Source organism: Hippoglossus hippoglossus, chromosome 10 (genome assembly GCF_009819705.1).
Source record: "Hippoglossus hippoglossus isolate fHipHip1 chromosome 10, fHipHip1.pri, whole genome shotgun sequence".
Classification (NCBI taxonomy): Eukaryota; Metazoa; Chordata; class Actinopteri; order Pleuronectiformes; family Pleuronectidae; genus Hippoglossus; species Hippoglossus hippoglossus.
In genome coordinates this window covers 13598462-13617860 of record NC_047160.1, presented here as the reverse complement: position 1 = coordinate 13617860, position 19399 = coordinate 13598462, and the positions used below count along the sequence as shown (strand labels likewise).

At 40.8% G+C, this 19399-nt stretch overlaps 1 protein-coding gene across 7 annotated transcripts in view; it reads left to right on the top strand.

Annotated features, from left to right (window-relative positions):
* mid2 (midline 2) overlaps positions 1–19399 on the top strand; it is a 151308-nt gene that overhangs the window by 123139 nt on the left and 8770 nt on the right. For all 7 annotated transcript variants that reach the window (XM_034597949.1, XM_034597945.1, XM_034597946.1 and 4 more), the window contains one exon: positions 4784–4945. In XM_034597949.1, the coding sequence (XP_034453840.1) occupies positions 4784–4945 (162 nt within the window). The remainder of the gene's footprint in view (positions 1–4783; positions 4946–19399) is intronic.

Genomic DNA, 19399 nt, shown 5'->3' with positions numbered 1-19399 from the left:
TTTTGGAGCAAGTCCTTCGTTTTTGTTGAAGATTTAGTTACAGTGTCACGACCATGTGGCAATATCGCTTATGTAGTCTGGTCCAATAAATTCTGTTATTACAGTCAAACCCACCACTGGGGTCACCAGCAGTTATTCCCGGAACTGAAGGTTTTTTGTCAAACTGTTTTTAATCACACCAAGTAAATAAATACAAGTCTTTCACATAGAAGGTTTTTTGTCAAACTGTTTTAATCACAAGTAAAATAAATACAAGTCTTTCACATATTATTTACAGTATATTATACCGGAATGAGTCATGTTTGTTTTAGCATAATTGGTTGACAAAGTGGTAGACAGAGCGACTGCTAAACAAATACAGAGTTAGGATTTCAGTTGTCAATGGTCTTTCTTACTGAAAACCTTGTAAATTGTATCCGTATTCAAAGTTCTAATATTCCTGAACAGGATTTACACATTAACATTTGCCAATTATAGCTGGATGTTTATATATAAATGAAGGGTAAGGGAGCACTTTGGAGGAAGGTAGTCGAAAATCTGAGTGGATAATAGTTACACAGGGGAGGTGAAAAATACCACTTACTGACATAAGGAGGACAGGATTAATGTACAGAATCGGACACGCACACGCACACACACCTCCGCTCCCCCCCCCCCCCCCCCCCCCCCCCCCCCCCCCTCTTTGATCCTTTTCCTCATCTCCTCTCTTCCTCTCTGTATAGCCTGACATTTCCCCATCTAACCATGCAACTCAAGTGCCCCAGCCATTTGAAACATCAGGATACATTTCAGCTGTGAGACCGAGCGACTCAGAAATTCAGCCGCATGCTGCCACAGAGTCCTCGGAGACTCACAGGAGAAACTGACAAAGAGAGAACCCATTTAGCTTGCAGCACCACTTGAGTTTTTACCATTGCATTCCTCTAAAAACTTTCCAAGTGGCTAAACGCTCCCACTTGAGCGCAATCCCGGCTCCGTCTGCCTCTCTCATCCTCAGCCTCGGCCCTCCCATGAGGAGGGGAATGGGGGTTGCGGGGTCTGGTGAACCCTACCCCTGCAGGAGCATCCAAGCACAGCGGCAGAAAATAGAACCAGCAAGTAAACCAAATACCACAGAGGAATGTGAGCAGTGTCAGGAAAGCCAAATACAACTTATAGTAAAGATGTCTGCACTGTTATTGTGTAGCTGTTACCTGTGGCCCTCTGCAAGCTGCAGGTGTCTTTGGTTGTGCCCCGGCTGCCACTTATTTTACAGTTTGTATTCACATGTGATTTATGGTTAACCTTCTATCCTCTACATCACACACACATTGTAGTGCGTCGTCTTGTATTGTAAGATCTCGATCCCTGCACAGCGAGAACAAGAGGGAAATTGAAACAGAGTAGCTGAGTGTAATTGTTGATTAATTGATCTAGAGAGGAAACAGCAGGTGATTTCTACCTCGGCCTTCAGTTTTGATTTACACGCTCTTAAAATTGTGCTTTATGTCAGCGGTAATGCTGATGGAAACACTATTTGTATATAGCCTTGATAATTAAATGCTACATCCTAATGTGTTCATCAATAATGCAACGCTAAGCGGTAATGAAGGTCGTAAATGACGTGCCACCTTTTTGCTGACTCCGATTTGACCAAGAGCAACTTTAACTTTTTAGCAATGCTTGTCCACTTTAATGTTCATCATATGACTGCATTAATAGTTACATATTTTGGAAAATGCACTTATTTGACCAAACAAGATATAATATATGTTATTGTTGAGCTTTACAAGGGCTGATAGGTGGATATTCTTTACTTATGTACAGCAGCAGCTGTTTCCGGACGGTATGCTAAGCTAAGCTAACCGACCTTTGATATAATTAACAACATTCAAACAGGATTGTAATTAGAGTTCAGCTCCGGCTGCATTTTCTGTCCGAGATTCAAGACACAGGCAGTGTTACATATCTAGTAGTTAGACCAGACAATCCCTCTTTTATGTGTATTAATAAGCAGTAGCCTGTGGCGTAGTAATAACATGATTATCACAGGTATCACAGTGGGTATGAGGAAGGCCCAGTGTTTGGTTAAACGTCATTCACTCTGTATCTCAACAGGGCGTCTGTCACATTATCAGCAGGATCAAACTTGAAGCGATGTTTGATCGAGTGATGAGTACTGAAAGTTTGAACTCGTTGCAGAAACATAATGTTCCTCCTTAAGAGATTTAAAGAGGAGCACATGCACACACATGCAACACATACTCATTTAGACACGCGTGCACACAAACGCACACTGTCACCATTAACTCCATATTGCATCATCAAAGACAAACCCTCATCCAATCCCAGGATACTTTGTATTTCTGCTCCCGTCTCATCTGACGCACGCAGACACAAACACACACACACACACTGTGCACGCACAAACACGCACTTGATGTCTGGATACAAGACATCAGCTGACGTGTTTCCTCTCTTGTTTCGCACATTTCTTCCAGTGGCACTCCTCCAGCACACTTTGAAGTCACAGCGGTCTGTAAAGCAGCACTGCTGGCATCAGAAATCCCCTTTTCAGTTGCAGAAGTAGTGATAGAGCACTGCTGTGTGCTGACCTAATTCAGTTCAGCAGAAACGCAGAGGTGCTATGGAGATCAAAAGGCTTTAAAATGGAACAGCGCAAAGTCCTCCTGCCTCGTCTTTTGTTGTATCGTCTTTTTTAAAAGCCCACCGAACATCGTAACCTCCCTGATTTTAACTGGATGCGCCTAAAACGACAGGTGGGAGGCATAATTTCCTTAACAACGTGGGACAGCTGTCCCAGTAGAGCAACCATGTCACTTTATCACATATAACAGCATGAAAATTCTGGTAAATCTGCTGGCCATCGTTTTAAAATGTGTTTTAAAGAAAGCACTTTTAAACTCCCTCCCTTTTTCTTTCTCTCTCATCTTAAAGGAATAAATAAGTCTTCTCCTCGGTTTTCTTTGTCTGCGTAGAGCTCGTGGAAAACTCGGCAGATATGTGAAGACGCAGCCTTCACTCTAACTCTAAGAGTCCCTTCCCCTCATTCATTCTTAAAGCCGCCTCACTTTTAAAGGCCTTATTTGCGTCCCGTGAAGTATTTATATTTACAAGCAGACTCTCGGCTTTTACTTATGCATGCTGTTACCATCTTGCTCAATAATTCACGGCGCATCCTCACCAGAAGGGACATGACATCAGGCATGGCCCTGAGAGCTCTCTCTCTTTCAAGATTTTTATTTCCCTGCAGTTCTGCACTGGCGAGGGTGCGATGAGACTATAAGAAGGGATTGTTATTCTGTTTTAAACTCTACAAACATTATCCTCGGCTGTAGCGCTGCTTAACAAGATGCCTTGGCAAGGGTTCACTGGATTGCACTGGGAATTTGTTCAGGTGGGTGAAAGAAAATGTATTTAAGCCTGGTGGACAGTGGCTCTTTTTAGCACCGCCTCGCAAATGTTTGTTCATAAAACATTTGTTCCTGTTGGCACATCCTGTTGTTGCCAAAGGTCAAGATATAACAAGCTAAGACATATTTACCAGTTCTCATCAACTCTCCTGTATAGATCTCTGCAAAACACAGCCAACTCAAGTCGACCTGAAGCTACATGGTCATTTAGTGTGGCTGTATTTCACAGGAAAGGATTCTGACATCGTGACGGACAGATAATGTGGGAAAGCGATTCAGTGTAAAGTGAAGAACACAACAAACTCGAAAAAATGAAGCAGCCGGCGACACATATTTGAAAGCAGAAGGATGTGGGTGTCCACGGCCCTGACGCTGGAGCATTTTGTATTAAGCACTGAAACAGTTATTAGGCCTTATTTAGGATATTATGATATGCAAATTTGTTAACAGTTTTGCACTTATTTATATTTTTATATTTGAGTTAAGTATACTTTCAACTGATACCAAACCGTATAGCTTACTGTTATATTTTTTCAATCGCAACAACTCAACCTTAATACAAACTTCTCATCTTGTATTCGAAGTTGCTTTAAAATCAGGGGAACTACATTTCATCTTACAAAAAGAAGAAAATCTAACATAGTAACAGGGGTGAGTTAAGGTGAAACCACATAAATTCATCCATGTTATTTCACAATAACAATAAAGACTTGAGGCCAAAGGAGCACCTCACTGTTGACAATCCTCTCCTCAGCCCTGAGCTGAGATTTCCTTCTCATCCTTCACAGTCGGCTGCAGCTGAGAGACTGAAAAGACAGTGTTTGAGAGGCAGGTGACTGCAGAGCGAACCCAACCGTCACTAACCCTCCACCGCAAGGGGCTTTGAATCAAAGCACTCACCAACTGGAGGACGTCGGTATTGCCCAAGTTTCCATACATATGAACATTCAAGGCTATCATACTCTTTCACCCTCGGGCACTCACGAAAGAAACGCACTTAGTAAAAGTGCCTCGTCCTTAATGGGTAATGGGCTCAGCTTAGTCAACACACAATCTGGAGAGCATGCCATGATAAACCTGATGAAGAGGTGATGGGACTTGTGGGTATGAACACATTAGTGTTGCACAACATCAGCATCGTAGGGGCTCTGTGCTTCTAACTGTGTGATGAGTCACGTCAGATTTAGAGAAGGAAATAAGACGCTGCTCGGGCTGGTGAGAATTGTTTTCACTGTGTTAAACAAAGCTGAAAAAATTCTCCTCAGGAAACACTGGAGCTCTGCTTATCTCGAGAGCATCAACGGAACGTGGTTATTCATGTGTGTGTGTGTGTGTGTGTGTGTGTGTGTGTGTGTGTGTGTGTCTGCCAGGTTTGTACAACTCGGCCGACAGCTGGATGATCGTACCAAACATCAAGCAGAACCACTACACGGTGCACGGCTTGCAGAGCGGCACCCGGTACATCTTCTTTGTGAAGGCCATCAACCAGGCAGGAAGTCGCAACAGTGAGCCGGCACGCCTCAAAACCAACAGTAAGTGAAGACACGTGTGAAAAGCCTCTCCCTGCTCTTCTCTGCATAATAACAAGTCTTCTTCTTTTTTAGTACATTTCAAAATCTGTCACAATCTGTGAACACAAAGGCTTTCTCTGTTCAGTGCTTTTCTCTGGGTGTTATCTTTAGAAATGAGCTGAGGATTAAATTACATTTTGATTAGTAAAAGAACATTAATGCATTTCTTCTGGTTCCGAGTCAGATTGTTACATCTCCTCTACGGACTGCAGCCAAGAGTATATGAAAGCAGGAGCCTTAGGTTACACCTGTAGTGCTCCAAAGATTTTGTTTGCAATTACATTTCATGTAGTTTCTTAAATGGGATAGTTTTCAACTCTGTTGCCCTTGACAAAAGGTGTTTAGTTTAAAAAGTCATGGAAGTAATGATGTCTCATGTGATAGTACTGACAGACATACAAGCCAGTAGCCAGTGAGTTTTTTGTGAAGCACTTTGTAACCTTGTTTAGATAAGTGCTATATAAATAAGGTTATTATTTTTATATATGTCAAAAACGTATTTAACACAGAGGCTTGAGTTCTCTTGCAGCGGGTGCGGTTCTGTTCCGGCCCGTTTGCTGTGTGTCTTCCCCTTTCTCTCTCCCCATTCCACACTTGAACTGTACTGTCAATAACAGTGAAATACCCCAAAACATCCTAAAAAACACATTGAATTATATGTTCCATGAGAGTTTCGCTGAATGATTTTAGTCTAAAAGTAACTATGGCCAGAGCAAATCTCTCTGACCCATTTCTATTTCGTCATGTTCCCTGAAGGAGGGATGTCATCATCGTGTGATTGATGCGTTGAATCAGTTGCATCATCTAGAATAAAGAATGTGGATCAACTTTCTTGTCAAAGACAGAGTTCACAGGCCATTGTTGTGCACGACTGTGGTCACAGCTTGAGACACTATAATGACTGATTTCAGTTGAGCTACATCCATAGTAAGTGTAATTTACTCCCAGGGGAAAGTTTTATGCTCAAAGTTTGCTCTTCTACAGCTCAGGAGACAAAAGTGGGAATCTCACCTCTGCCTCATTTTAGTTTTTATATTGTCTGATATGTTTTTCATATTTTTCTAAAAGAAATCACAATGAGAAATCGGTGCGACAAGATTTTCCCCAATAAGTCACATTTGAGACCATTCCAAGGGAGAGAAAAAAGGGGCCATCAACAAGTTTAGAGGGTTAAGTCTGAAGTCTGCTCGAGACTTGCTCAATGTTTTTCACTTGTTTCAAATCAGATACCTCTAAACATCGAGGTAACACAATACAGTCTGAGTTACACTGGACTGAGGCTGAATCTGGTCCCAACTGCTTGAAGCATATTGTTCAGCTCAGGTTGTTTAAGGTATCATGCTGCACGCGTATTAAAAAATATCTCCTATCAATAATTCAGTTTTACCCTGTAGGCTTGTCAGAGTACTTCTGAATTTCAAACTAGGCATTTCGTGTCGTGGGATTAGTTCAGTTCATGCTACATAGAAACATCTATTTTAATGGTAAATATAGTTCTTGTAAACAACTATGTGCTTGCGGCTTCAGCTGTGCATTGTTGTCATTATTCAGTCCCACTTTATCTCAGTCCAACATTTGGTGACAGACGATACACATCTACTCAAAAAGCATTTATACAAATTAAAATGTTTCTGCTATTCTTTATATAAATATATATGTATGAATACTGTTGTGAATCTAGGACTTTGGTTAAGTCATCAAAACAATTCATCGACGTGACTGAAGTTGTATTTTCACAAGAGATCTGAAGAATTTCAGCTATAACACCAGATTTACTCTTTATAAAATGCTCCAGATCAAATTTGAGCCTCTGAATTGACAAAGCTGAGATTGTCCTGAAAAAAAAGATGTGAATCATTAGTATTTGTCAGTGAAAGGTAATTTTAACGTAAATGTATTAATTGGGAAAATGCCCTTGGACCCCAGAGGGTGAAGTGAGTTATTCAGTTAAACAGCAGAGAGCTTCTTCTTTTCTTCATTTTCTTATCCACATTTCACCTTGTGTTGAGTTCGGCTAAAGCTTCACTTTTAGACTCAATGGTACCACAATAAGCACCATGTAGCACAAGAACAGCATGTGGAGAATGTTAATAGGCTGCATGACATCTCCTTTACTTCTCCTCTGCATGTGTTTTGGTTGACTGTGCACCTCGACTGTTACTCAGCGTAGTTACAGTGTTCCTTGTTCAGCAGCGAGTTTCTAAACACAGAGGAAACTGTGTCTTTGACATCTTCAGTACTCAGACTTTCCTCGTTCATGGCACACACTGTAGTTTTCTCTCTAACTAGGTGAATGCAGTTTTTTTTCTGCACTCGGAGGAGATTGTGTTTAATTGACACATCCGCTACCTTTTCAGTCTCTGCTTCTCTTCTTCCCTTTTCTCCCTAAAGTTGTTTTTTTGCCGCAGAATCTTTTTCTCATGGCTTTGAACTCTATTTATATTTTTTGTGCCTCCCTGTCTCAATGAAGACACACGACAAAGTGACAGGGAGCAAAATGTCAGCAGATATACTGAGAAACTGTGTAAATGCCTTTATGCAGGTCGGGATTTATAGTTTACAGTAAACCCAATACACATGCAAACAAAGAAAACAAACCACCAAGGCCCAACCGTCTCCTTGAATTCAATCAAGCTGCACCAAATGTTACTCATTGATATTATTTCTCAAAATGCGCCGGATCTTTTTTTTCATAAAGATCCATTAATTGTTCTCGAAGAATTCAATTAAAATGTTAGGGTAAAAAATGTGGATCAACACCAAAAATGAATGGGTTCTTCCATCATCCATACTACATCCTTCCACCAAGCTTCATGGTAATCCGTCCGGTAGTTTTTGTGTAATCCTGTTTACAAATACAGCAACAGACAGGGCTGAAAACATAGCCTCCTCAGCGCAGGTTAAAAAAAAGAACTACACCAAGGAACGGTTGTATAACATTACAAAGAGCTCCTAGTTCAAGTAATGATTTTGAATGTGCCTTTTAGAAGAGTTGAAAGTCACATGTATAAAGTCGGATCACCCTCCTCTGCCTAATTTAGGATGTGCCTGAAGGAAGCTCAATAGAATTTTAAATCAGCCTTAAATTGCAGCAGCGGGGCTAAAACGGAGTTGATATGTCAGCACCTCGTAGCTGCTGTCAGGAGCTTGGCTGTGGCATTTAGGATTAACTGTAATCTGGATACACTCTGCTGGCTAGAATGGGTTTGTGGAAAACTGCACAAGTAAAAGGATGATCGCTCTCCCTCTCAGTCACTGCACACAAATACTAAACGGACTGTGAGAGGGGGAGAGCTCCCGTGAATCTGAACTGAATGAAAAGCGATATACTTCTAAGCAGATGTGGGACAAGGGAACCGAGGCCCACACACACCAGGGGGTCCCAGTATGAAGCCACTTTAGCACATACTTATATGTATCTCTTTGAAATTACACGTGTCCTCATTCAAACCAAAATAATCAGCAGCTTCAAGACTTAAAAAACCAAGCACAGAAAAAAAGAAACACAACTGTCAACTAACAAAAAAGTGGGTAGCTACTATACAACCAATGTAACAATACAATCTGGACACATACGAAATGAAAATGAACAAAAGTCTCACCAGGATTTTTTTTTGAGGGGCTTTTAAAGTATGAGAGAAACTTTTGCCACTTCTCAGCTGCCTATAAACTATATTGCCTTTAATCTGTGTCGCGTAATAGTTATAGCTGCTGATGTACTCAATACTTTATGGGAAGTCATTTGATTATAGTCTCTGAACTTTCTGGTGAAAGGGAGTTGATGTGGTGAGAATGATCTCTTCCTAGCTCATTTAAAAGCAGAATGTTGGTTTCCCCGCTGAGACGAAACAAAAGCGTACTTTGCATTTTGTCCCCATTTTGCTCATAATATCATGTTTCTATTTAACTGAACTTGTGCAGTGTCTGTTCTAAACCTGCCTGTTTGGAAGAGGCTGTTTGTTTGGCCTGTGGTGATGCTGGTTGTGGTTTTCTTTCTAAAACTGTGAAAGAGAAGCCGCTGCTAACCTGTTTATTCACAGTTTATTAATATTGATTGAATTGCACATGCAACACACCCTAAACCTGACAATGCACTTCCTTGGGCACAATAAATGCCAATTGTGAAGCAGAAGAGATGAATGGTTCTTGAGCTATGCGAGCCACATACAAAGAGACAAACAGAGATTTCAGGAATTATTAGATAGAAATATATATATAGAAGATAGATGCATTTAGTTAGTGAATGGGGGGGGCTGTAAAGAGTGCTCTGCCCTCTCTTCACCAGAACACCTGTCCTGCATGTGGAGCTGCCATCTGGTGCTTTAAACACACACACACACACACAATCCAAATCTCTGACACACACACTGCCTGTGGGACATGGAGCATGTCAGTTCTTTAACTCTTTTTCTATGGCATCAGAGTGGATTAGTGGCTCAGTGTGATGTGGGCACGACATGTAGCCGAGGAGCATTTAGAGGTGAAGTGCAGGGTATCTGCAGCCGACAGTTCACAGACACACAGGACTCTCTGCTGTCCCACTGGGTTCAATATAAATGGCAGCCAGAAGCAGTTCCATTTATTATGTCCTCCCTTGATACGGACAAATGATGAGTTATTGTAGGTGTTTTCATCATCAGTCTCACTTCTGTCATGTTGCTCTCTTCCTCTCCTCGCTTTTTCTCACACTTTCACTATTTAGCTCAGTTATATGAAACTTTAATGGGATGATGTTTAGATTAAAAAAACATTTAACCATAGAATATTGCTCATCTTATTACGGTAACTAATAGATATAATACATACATTAATAGTAACTAGTAGGGGCATGTGTTGCGGTACATAGAATCATATTACAATCCCACAGCAGATATAAAGCAGTTATACTTTATTATTCAGCCAGTTTTGCCGCATTCCATAAAAAGGAGTTTAAATAAAGCATTTTCTTGGAAGGGAAAGCATGTTTTCTTTATCAGACTTACATATATGAAATACATTCATGTGCAAAAGCAAATAGAGAAACAAAAGACTGGATAAAGGACAAGAAAATTAGGGTAAACTGTAATAGATTGTCTTCCCTATTGTCAACTCCATGTATCTAAAATTCATAATTTACAGAAAAAATTCATCAAATCAGACCAAAAGTGGAATTTTTACCAGGTTTTACAGTGTAAGATGTAGTTGAAAGCTGAAGCTACGGATATTTTCCACTCAGTTTTCAGAAAGTCTCCTTCCACATGACCTTTGTTTTACAAATAATCTCACTCCAGACGAAAACACACAAACAAGTGCTCAAACAAGCGTTTCGAGCCAGTAGGTGTCGATAAAGTCTACATCAACAATCTGTCAAATAACAGACAAGAAAACTGTGGTCCAATCCTTTAAAGACAGAATGAATGTTCTCTCTTTAGTATCAATAAATATCTGTCCTTCATTTGTTACCATCCATACTTTAAAGGCAAGTATAGCACATATTTTAGCCCAGTTAAAAGCACAGAACAGAGTAAAGTTTCATGTCCAGTATTTGCTAACAAAGATAGATACTTTACTGATTGGAGTGAATTGTAGTCTTGTATAAAGATGTATAATGTTGTTTCATTTGGACCATCCCACTCCGACTCGCTGTCAGTCCTCCTCCTCCTCCTCCTCCTCCTCCTCCTCTTCTCCATGTTATCAGGGGGAGAAGCTTGTCCACCCACAGCCAAGTTTGGTTGAGATTTTCAGCCTCTGATTGGCAACTAACATTTCCCCGCTGCTGCAGTGATTGAGACAAGCCGTCAACAAAACAAAAACACTCCCATGATGGAGGTTTTTTTGGTTTTCAGACCATGTGTGTTCCTGCATGAATCTGTCACACGTCTTTGTCCCTCTTTCCATCTCTTCTCTCCCACTCTCTCCTCCCTCTTTCTCTCTGAGGAATTGGTATTCAGATTCAAGTTCCTCACTCTCAAGTTCTGGTGCAGTGTTTTTTGGATTAAAATGGGTCACAACAAAAAATGATCACAAATACCACTCTTTGACAGGCTTATTGTGGTTCTCCGTAGATTCTGCTGCTGCTGCCGGCGAGCTCGAGCATCAAGCCTCTGAGCCGAGAACCACAAGTTCTTGAAGTCACTTGAAGTCTCTCTTTTTTGTGTGTGGCTTGATTGGAGGGTTTAGCTGTCGCATCTTTTAAGATGAGAGGCTCTGGGGGCTTTTAGCCTAAGCTCATCATATTTCATGCAGAGGCTCGCAAAGCAAAGAACACAGTGGCAACTTACACAAATACTAGAAAGTCAAGACATCACAGCTGTGTCTGTTCAAAAGAGAAACTCCCAAAATAGAGCACTGTATATATAAAACACATTTGACTGGGGTAAACCGTGAAAGTGTGGTTCCGCTAAAGCAAACTCAGGTTAGTAAATTGCTGTAAATTGCTCCTGTACTTCTGAAGGCATTGTTGAAGTCTGTTCTCTTGCACAACATCATGTCTTGACCTCAAACTCTCCACGCTCCCCCTTTCTGTCCCTCTTTAACCCTTCTCTTGGCACGTTGTCCTCTGTTACCCCCGGCTATGGCATATGCCCTTCCTTCACTCTTTTCTGCCATCTGTCAGTTCATCCTGGAGGTAAAGCTTTTCATCTCAAGATGTCACAAACATTGGGCCTCATGGTGGGGACAGGCCGGACATGCTTATTGTAATCCCAGACAGATCTACACAAGATGACACTTTGTATACACACTTGTGTTTGTCTTACAGAGAGCAAGAGATTGGGGAAGCAGGAACAAGGTTTTCAAGAACACTACTTAGCTTTGTGATGACGACATTATAAATAACTTGTGTTTGAAGCTATTTTTGTTCTTCATACGTTAAAGGAGATGTATTTCTCTAAGAAGTCCCCCTCAGAAAACACTTAGGGCTACTCAAACGTCAGTAGTCTGACCAATACTACTTCCTGTCATGTGACATCACGATGCCCCACATTTGCATAATACACGCTTAGTGGCTAGTATTGCACGTACCTTAACAAAGCCAGGTAAAGCAAAAGCGGAGGCCTACGTTTTCTGAACGCACTGGACACGATTGACAAATTACAAACGAGTGGGCCAGATGGCCAATCAGAGCAGACTGGGCTTTATTAGGAGGGGGGCCTTAAAGAGACAGGAGCTAAATCCATGTGTTTCAGACACAGGCTGAAAGAGGAGCTGCAGCAATGGACATTTTTAGGAAAGTGATGTGTTTTCTGAACATTCGAGAATGTCAATATTTTCAGGGAGTAACCCAAATTTAAATTATGAACCTGAATATGAGCATAATATTTCTCTTTTAACATGTTTTCTACTAGCAGGTCTGAACTGACCTAGAGCAGAAGACTTGTAATCAGATCACGCAAGACTTATTTTAATGACAGGTATGAACATGACCTAAAGGTAGTAGCTGAGGGAATCACCCCGAAGACCTAAAACATTGGTTTGAAACTCTATCCAAGTAACATACAGTCTATTTAAGAAATCATGACAAATGAAGATTTGTAATGAATGTACAATAGGCTTTATCATGACCTCCACTAATTTCCACATAGAAGCCTGTTTACAGGTCTACTAAAAAGCCTTTTGTGGCTACAGTGGGGCGATGCACAAAATATGATCAATTGCCTCAGGCTGTGTCACTTGAGTCAGCATTGGCCGGGGCTGAATATGAAATACAGAGTTAGAGAGAAGTGGGCTTACAAGACCTCTGCAGCCTGCGCCTCATCACTGCTCGAGGCCAGCAGCTCGAGGTTACACTCAACACTTTCAGCATAACACCCGTGAATCACCAAGTCCACTCTCGGCTGTCAAGTTGCATTGAAGGTAATGCAAGTGGTAGCGTAGGATCTGACAATGAAGAAGAAAAAGAACAATATTCTTGGTTCTGCAGTATTAATTTAATTTTTTATCTGTATCTATATCTGTATAGAAAGTGTCCATCCTGGGCGTGACAGGGTCGTAGGACTGTTATGTTTAATTGCTGGAGGACTTCACACATCTACCACAGCACCATCTTGTGCATTTCCGTTGGCTTGATTGAGCCAATATTTAAAAGCATGTTGTGAGGTCTTCCACCTTTCACAGGCTTTTTAGGTCACTCCAGTGAAACCACTCACTGAACCCAGAGTGGCTCAGAGTGAACCGTGGTGTTAATGCTGTAGTATATGGAGGTATCACCGTGCTGGTAGATGCTCACAGCTAACATGTAAAGTAACTCACAGCTTCCTGAATATGAATTAAGTATGATGATGGGTGTGTGTGCGTGCATGCGTATGTTTTTCTGACCTTTTGTTGCTATGACCACACTTGTGCATTTACGTTAGAATGAAATATGGCCGGGTTCCTACACGACTGTAGTCTAAAGTGAAAGAGGAAACCTACAAGGAGACGGAGAGAGCAAGGGAATGAAAGTGGATGAAAAGTGGCAGATTGAACGTGAGAGAGGGAAAAGTGTTGAGCGAATGAAAGACACCAAATAGCTCTTTGCAGGTATGAGTGTCTGCAGACATGAGTGCCCTCAATCCAGTGCATTTTACACATTAATCCGGTCCAGGCCTCAGCGATGTACACAGATGGCCCAAATAACATTCAGGTCAGTACAGTTAAAGTCGATGAAGCTCAAGTACGTCCGTCCATCTGTCACGATATCTTAAGAACTCCTTGAGGGAATTCCTTTGAATTTTGTAAAGACCTCCAGTTGGACTCAAAGATGAACTGAATAGAATTTGGTGGTTAAAGGTTAAAGGTCACGGTCACTGTGGCATGAATTTAAATTCACTCATTATCTACTCACAATGAAAAAATGAACATAGCTTCAGAGGAGGTTATCAAAGGACAATTGGGGCAAAAACATGGTGTAAATGACGCCATTTCGAGACAAATTTTAATGTCGGGGCTTACGGACACTTGGATGACACCACATGGAGGCATTTTATGTTTTCTTTCTGTTGTTTTTTTAAGTTCAAAGAAGCTGTCACCAGTAACTTCAATTGTATTGGTTTTGTCTGCAACTCTCTTGAGCGGGTAGATAATAAGTGAATTTTCATTTTTCTGTGAACTATCCCTTTAAGAACGCCTTAAAAGAAACCTTTTAAATATGGCACACATTTCTATTTGGACTAACGGGTGAACTGATTAGATTTGAAGGGGATCAAACCCAAAGGTCACTGTGGCCTCAAAAAACATATTTTGGCCTTTTGAACATGATATCTAGTCGTGTGGACTCAAAGATCAACTGATTAGATATCGGTGGCCAAAGGTCACAGGTTAGGATGACCTCATATTATTGTGAATGCAACATGTGAGGAATACCTGGAAGGGCTTTTACTGCACTGGTTGGTGGAAGCAAACAACCTGAGGGGAGTAATTCTAATTTGTTCAATGTTAAGATTCTTCAGGGTCACAGTTTGCAGGATTTACACATTTTTCTCACATTGACTTCAGATTTTCAGCCCTTTTTATTATTTTTAAATGATCATAGATAAATTCCTAAAAACTAATTTAAAGGGAAAACTAAAATAATGAAGCTTATCTAATTTATTCAAAGCCTGAGCGTGCATCTAGTCATTTTAACATTCAAAAGATAGAGCCGCCTCTTCGGGCTAACAACATAGTAATCATTATATTTTACCATGTTTTTATGCATTCACAAGCGTGAAATTGAATTAAGGTTGCATGAGTTTGGTCACAACTCATGAGAGTGGCGGCCGACAGAACAAGAAAGCACATGAATCTCGACAGCTTTTATTAGACTGTGGCCTGTTTATGCTTTTTAATTGGCTGTCTGTCTCAGTAATGCATTCATATCAACAAGAAACCAAGTAGCAGTGGAAGAGGAAAGCAGTTTCTTAATTCAGGACAAAGTAAAAGGTTCAAATCTAGAATAAGTATCGGCAGCTTTATGTAGATAGATCAGTGCAGAGGTTTTACAGTGTTATTCTGCTGGGTCAGACCGCTCAGAGTGCCTGATTGGATTGAGGTGCAGGTTGATGTCAACTTTAAGATGTGATTTCCTCAGCAAATAATTCACCACATGTACCCAAATGAAAACCTCAGATGTATTTAAGTCTATGTGGAAGATAGATGTGGATTCTTCTTTTAATTGTTGTATTTGCATCTGCACTGACATTTGCTTTCCTCACATGTTATTTTCTCCACCGAGGATGTTATGTCTGTTTGTTTGTTAGTTAGCACGATTACGAAAAAAAAAAAAAAAGGAACTGATTCCCATAAATTCAGTAGGTGTTTAAAATAAAAAAAAATTTCCTTAACATTGTGGCTTTTTAACATTTTCTCGATGTATCAGAGAATAAATCACGAATCTTGATGCAGATCCAGATTTTAGATGTGGCAGAAGGGTGATGATTTTCTCAAATTTAACCTTACATTTGCAAAAAGATCCATCTCTGGTTAAACCCTCAAAGTTCCCCACATTCTCCTCACACCCTGACAAGTGAAATGTAGCTTGACTGCGGATTGATCGTTTGCCTCCAAAAGCTCCAGATTCCAGCCTCCTAGTTTAACATTTTCACCTCTCCCACAATGTAAAGCCTCCAAACATCAACCTCCACTTTTGCCGGTTTTGTAGTACAAAGCTGCAGGATGGTATGAAGTAGGAGTTGCAACAACACAAATCCAGTCTTAGACACGTCCTCACACAGCGGCTCTATATTGTGAGTGTGAAGACAGACTCTATTTTGAGTGAGCAAATTGTTTGTGTCAAAACAAAAGCTAATCTGAATGCACACTGGCCTTCCTCTCAGCAGCTACCGAGCTGACAGTCAAACACTGGACTGTTGACTTTGTGATGTTCGTCATTCTGTTGGTAAACTACTCTGGGTGTCCATATTGCGTGTACAAAGCAGGGAGGCGGCAGCTGCCCACAGAGAGTGTGTGTACTCTGTGTACAGTGTGTGTGTGTGTGTGTGTGTGTGTGTGTGTGTGTGTGTGTGTGTGTGTGTGTGTGTGTGTGTGTGTGTGTGTGTGTGTGTGTGTGTGTGTGTGTGTGTGTGTGTGTGTGTGTGTGTGTGTGTTTCTCCGATCCCAGTCCTCACATCGAGTAAGCAGCTAAAATCCAGGCTGAAAATATCACATGTCAAGGTGCCCCAGGGATATGCACACCTCTTTACTTCCTGCTGAAGGACCCGCAACAATATTTGCTCAGCATACATCTCTGATGACAGGCCTCAAGCTACCATGCAGCCCCTAAAGTAAACAGCGGGAGGTGGGGAGCAGACGAGGGAGGAGGAGATGAGGGAGGGAAAGGAGTAATGGGAGTAGAGAAAGAGAGAGGTGATAAGGAGGACAGAAAAGAAGAGGAGAAGAGGCAGTGAGTGGCGGTTGAACCACTACTCGATTCTAGTGGAGGATCTTTTCCATGTCTGCACCCTTGCTTTTCTTATATTTCCCTTATATTTCTCTTGTGTGTATTCTCAAATAAAATAATAATCATAATAATACAGTAATAAAGATAATAATATTGTTATAAATCAAAACAAAGAAAAAGCAAAGAGAAACTGGATCTGATATGTAGAAGCAAAGCACATTAAATAATCTGAATCATTCAGGACTTGTTATTCAACTATATCAAGCAACCAGTAGCAATAACAGTGCATGGATATCAACATCTTCATAGCACAGCTTAAAGGATTAGACGGGTGAAAGATATTTAGATTAATTGTATTATCTACAAACCAAAACCGAAAGGAGCTAAACTGTTGAATTGGATCACACATTCTTTCATTATAATGAACATTACTTTATTTACAGGGTACCAACTACACTGTCCTGGTGCTGTAAGTATCACTAGATGTGTATTAATGTGCAGCTGAAAGTAGTTGCCGACAAATACATTGGCTTATTGCGTGTTTTCTAACAGACAGAGTGCCGGGCTGTGAAAACAACAGAACCTTTTTTTTTTCTTTATTAAACAACATGTGTCAACAGTTTTTAAAGCTTTGTATTTTCTTTTGGAACAAACCTGTTTAGTTTCTACGCGCTGAAGGAAGAAAGTATTGTGAGACGGATTAGAGACCATTTTTGGTTTCGGTCTTTTCACAGGATTCGATGGCAATAAGAAAAGTGTAGTATACCAGCAGTTTTACAGCAGAAAGGATTTACTGCGTATCCAGTATTGCATTCCTGACAAGGTCTCAGCGCTTTGTTTCAGAATATCTTGCTATCTCATAGAGGAGGGGCACTCAATTAAAATTCAAAGAGCTCCAGTTAGTGGAGATTTGGAACGCAGGAGGGGGGCCCGAGTCCAATTAAGTTAGACCATTTACAATGCATGCGATCGGGCTGTGAGTTTTCTGGTCTGTTAAACCAGTGACATACAGGCTAGAAAAGCTGTGCTGGTTAAAAATAGAAACGATCAATCAACATTTCATATTTCTCAGTGGTTCACTGGTTGTCAGTCCTGCTAGAAGAGGATGACGTCTGTATCAGTGGCCTCAGTCATACAGATAATGGCATTGACCTTCAAGGTGACCTGTGTGGGCTAAAAATATATTTTCTTTCTTCTGACTGTCAACATAGACATGAGCAATCGAAGACCCCAGACAGCTTTAAATTAGTTGTATTGTTTTACCTTACTGTGTTACAGGGATATAAGAAAGAACGTTTTACAACATTAACACAGTATTTCAGCTGTCATTGCAAAAAGAATAACGGTTAGCGAGTTAGATGTGGTATTTAACAGTAAAAGCTGGAGAGGCCTGATCCAGGCATATTTTAATGGCTCAGTATCGACTAAAATAACTGATCAGCATCGGATCCTTTCATTACTTGACTGGACTGTTAATGGACTGTATTTATTATTTCCAGTTTTATTGGCCACTCAAAGCACTTTACACACAGGCTACATTCACCTAATCACACACTTATATACAGAGCTTCTATAAACAGCATTTCTTCTACCACACACTATTCATAGAGTTATCAGTGACTTACACAAAGACACTTTGGAATGCAGTCTCAAAGAGCCAGGGATCAAACCACCGACCTTTCATTTAGCCTCGTCCTCCTGAGCCGCCCCCACTGTGCTCTGCTGTGTGTTTTGACCACCTCAGCCAGCGAGGGTTGCAGCTCCTCTTCTTCAGGACACCTGCTGTGCAGCTTGATGCTGAATACGTCAGAGAGAATTAGCCTGTGTGAATGCGAAACTATTTACAGTGGTTCAGATATGACGGTAGGAAAAATACAGATTCTAAGCTCCAACGCTAACAATCAAAAACCCATAAAATGACAATTATCGCTGGTTGCGAGACATTAATGGAGCGATGCTTGTGAGCTAGTTCAGGGAGCCATCTCGAGCTGCGCTGCTCTAATCAACCCTCCATAATACACACCCTCCTGATTTGATGCTCTATTTAAGCTGCAAAGATTTCTCATCTTTCCCTTTGCTTGTCAATGTCTCTGTTGCACTGCGTCAGTGTTGCTGCCTGTCGATTCAGCATCCACCTGTAAGCTCTAAAGGGGGTTAGATAGCTCATCACTCCCATTATATTAATGTGATTATACATGGGGAAGTGATGAAGTCGGAGCCCAGACTCAGAACTCTAACTGTTCTGTTGCTGCAATAAATGTTTCAAACGTGAGTTGTCTGAAATGTTAATTCTTTAAGGAACTTATATAAAACTGGGCTGATGTTGTCCCAGATGAACCTTTCAGTCACATCATATCAAAAGATTTTTACTTAAAAACACAGATCTTCAATTGTTTGGATCATGAAGCTCATAAAAAATAAGGGTTGTGACATTAAGAAGTCTATAGCTGTGTTATTTGAGTGTTTCAGGTAAATAATTTGTTTAATGAACATGTCAGTAAAGTAAATATGAGTTTGGGATCAGGTGTAGTATTGACAGATTTTTAAAGGACTTTGATCAAGGTCAGAATCCCTTTGTGCACGGTGCCTCACCGAGTCAAGATATTGATCAACATTCCTTTAAGTCGCCATTTTATTTTATTCTTCAATTCATTAACCATATGTGCATTAATACTGTGCTGACACAGGAAAAAATGTCTTTCACATGCTTTTGCTTAAACCATCACAGTCTCTCTCTTTCCAAAAATGGCTTATTAATCACAGTGAAATTCTAAGCAGGCGGAGAAGCCTTATTTTTCTAGCATTGGTCTCAGAAGACTCCTCCGAGTTCATTACAGGGTGAAGTTGGAGGAAAAGATCACGGTCTCCTGTTTGACTTTGCTCTTCTGTAACACAAAAGACATTTTCAGCTTTTGTAAAAGTTTTGTAGAAAGAGACACAAAAACATTGGGCAACAATAAGTCAAGAGGCAATAAATCTGAACTTATGTACCAGAAGTTCATGCTCTGCACATCTTACTTCTCCAGTGATATACGCTATCCCCAGCTGGGTTTCATGACGGATGCATTTTTAATCTCAAC